General features: G+C 42.1%; 1 protein-coding gene across 1 annotated transcript; it reads left to right on the top strand.

Moving 5' to 3' along the window:
- The first annotated feature begins 703 nt into the window (after window positions 1-703).
- On the top strand, window positions 704-1648 carry LOC144295463 (olfactory receptor 52K1). The gene has a single exon (XM_077867861.1). The coding sequence runs from the start codon at window positions 704-706 to the stop codon at window positions 1646-1648; it is 945 nt and encodes a 314-aa protein (XP_077723987.1).
- The last annotated feature ends 298 nt before the right edge of the window (window positions 1649-1946 follow it).

The following is a 1946-nucleotide window of genomic DNA, read 5'->3' as shown; positions in this document are numbered from 1 at the left end:
CAGAAAGATATATTTCAGAGCAGTTCTCTCCAGTAGAGCTTTCTGTAGCGATGGAAATATTTTATCTGAGTAGTCCAATATGATAGTCATCACTAGTCATGGTGGCTGTTGAGCACTTAAAAAGTGTTGTGACTGAGATATTGAATAATTTTAAACAAAATTTGGAACAAATTTAAACAGTCACATGTGGCTAGTGGTAACCATATCCAATAGAGTAGAGCTACAGAAAACAGATTTTGTGGTTAATAGAGGCATTAGAAATTACAAGCTTTATTTTCACATATAGACATGTGAAACCTAAGATTTCAGGACAGAAAATGGTTTTTTGTTATTGTGAGCTTAGCTTAATTATCATGTAGAATGGTACCTAAATATATTCTAAAGAAATGAATTAATGTAAACATTTTCACTTCTTTTATTAGGATATTCCTGATGTTACCATGAACACAGAAAACGTTACCTTTTCTCCATTCCTTTATCTAAGTTGTCTTGTGATATCAGTTCTAATGATGTTTAATGTTCTATCTACTCCATGATTTCAAAGTCCCTTGAGGATAATATGGATTATGCTTAATCATATCAAAGAAGACTACTAACTGATTTTAAGGTCTAGCAATGGGAACAAAAGCTAATTCTCCTAAGAAGATATATATAGAAGGTGAAGGGGCCCTGTGAAAATGGACAAGGAAAATTTCTACAAACCATGACAGTGTTCAATATCACCACAACCCATCCAGCTTCCTTCCTGCTGGTAGGAATTCCAGGCCTGGAGCACCTGCATAACTGGATCTCCATTCCATTCTGCTTTGCCTATACTCTGGCCCTGCTAGGCAACTGCACCCTTCTCTTCATTATTCAGGCTGATGCAGCCCTCCATGAGCCCATGTACTTCTTTCTGGCCATGTTGGCAGCCATTGACCTGGTCCTCTCTTCTACAACACTTCCCAAAATGCTGGCTATTTTTTGGTTCAGAGATCGGGAGATCAGCTTCTATGGCTGTCTGGTCCAGATGTTCTTTCTCCACTCCTTCTCTATCATGGAGTCAGCAGTGCTGCTGGCCATGGCCTTTGACCGCTATGTGGCCATCTGCAAGCCATTGCACTACACCACAGTCCTGACTAGGCCCCTGATCACCAAGATTGGCATGGCAGCTGTGGCTCGGGCTGTGACATTAATGACTCCACTCCCCTTTCTGCTCAGACGCTTCCACTACTGCCGAGGCACCATGATTGCCCACTGCTACTGTGAGCATATGGCTGTGGTGAGGCTGGCCTGTGGGGATACTCGCTTCAACAATATCTATGGCATTGCTGTGGCCATGTTTATAGTGGTGTTGGACCTGCTGTTTGTTATCTTGTCTTACATCTTCATCCTTCGGGCAGTTTTACAGCTTGCCTCTCAAGAGGCCCGCTACAAGGCCTTTGGGACATGTGTGTCTCACATAGGTGCCATCTTATCTACCTACACACCTGTGGTCATCTCCTCAGTCATGCATCGTGTGGCTCGCCGGGCTGCCCCTCATGTCCACATACTACTTGCTATTTTCTATCTTCTTTTTCCGCCCATGATCAATCCCATCATCTATGGTGTCAAGACCAAGCAGATTCGTGATCATGTGCTCAATCTGTTCCAGAGAAAGAAAGTGTAGATGCATACTTTCTTCCTTACCTACTAGTTCAGTACTGAGTGGATGCTGGATTGGGACAAAGGGGAAACTTCATAAGTAGGAAAACTGCAACCTCCATGTTTGGTAATTCTTTAGTATGGCAAGGAAAATGAGGTTTCATTCTTCACAGATCTGGTCAGATCAAACTTTAGCCTGTCTGATAGAGATTTGACCTTCCTATTCTCATAGACTCATCTCACAATGAAGGAAAGCAGAGAAGCTTTCAAAATGCTATTGCCATCTAGGTGAAATTTAATAGGAATATTGACTGAGACTGGCA

This window comes from Canis aureus, chromosome 23, assembly GCF_053574225.1.
Source record: "Canis aureus isolate CA01 chromosome 23, VMU_Caureus_v.1.0, whole genome shotgun sequence".
Taxonomy (NCBI): Eukaryota; Metazoa; Chordata; class Mammalia; order Carnivora; family Canidae; genus Canis; species Canis aureus.
Note: the sequence above shows the minus strand (reverse complement) of the source record. Positions and strands in the feature narration are given on the sequence as shown.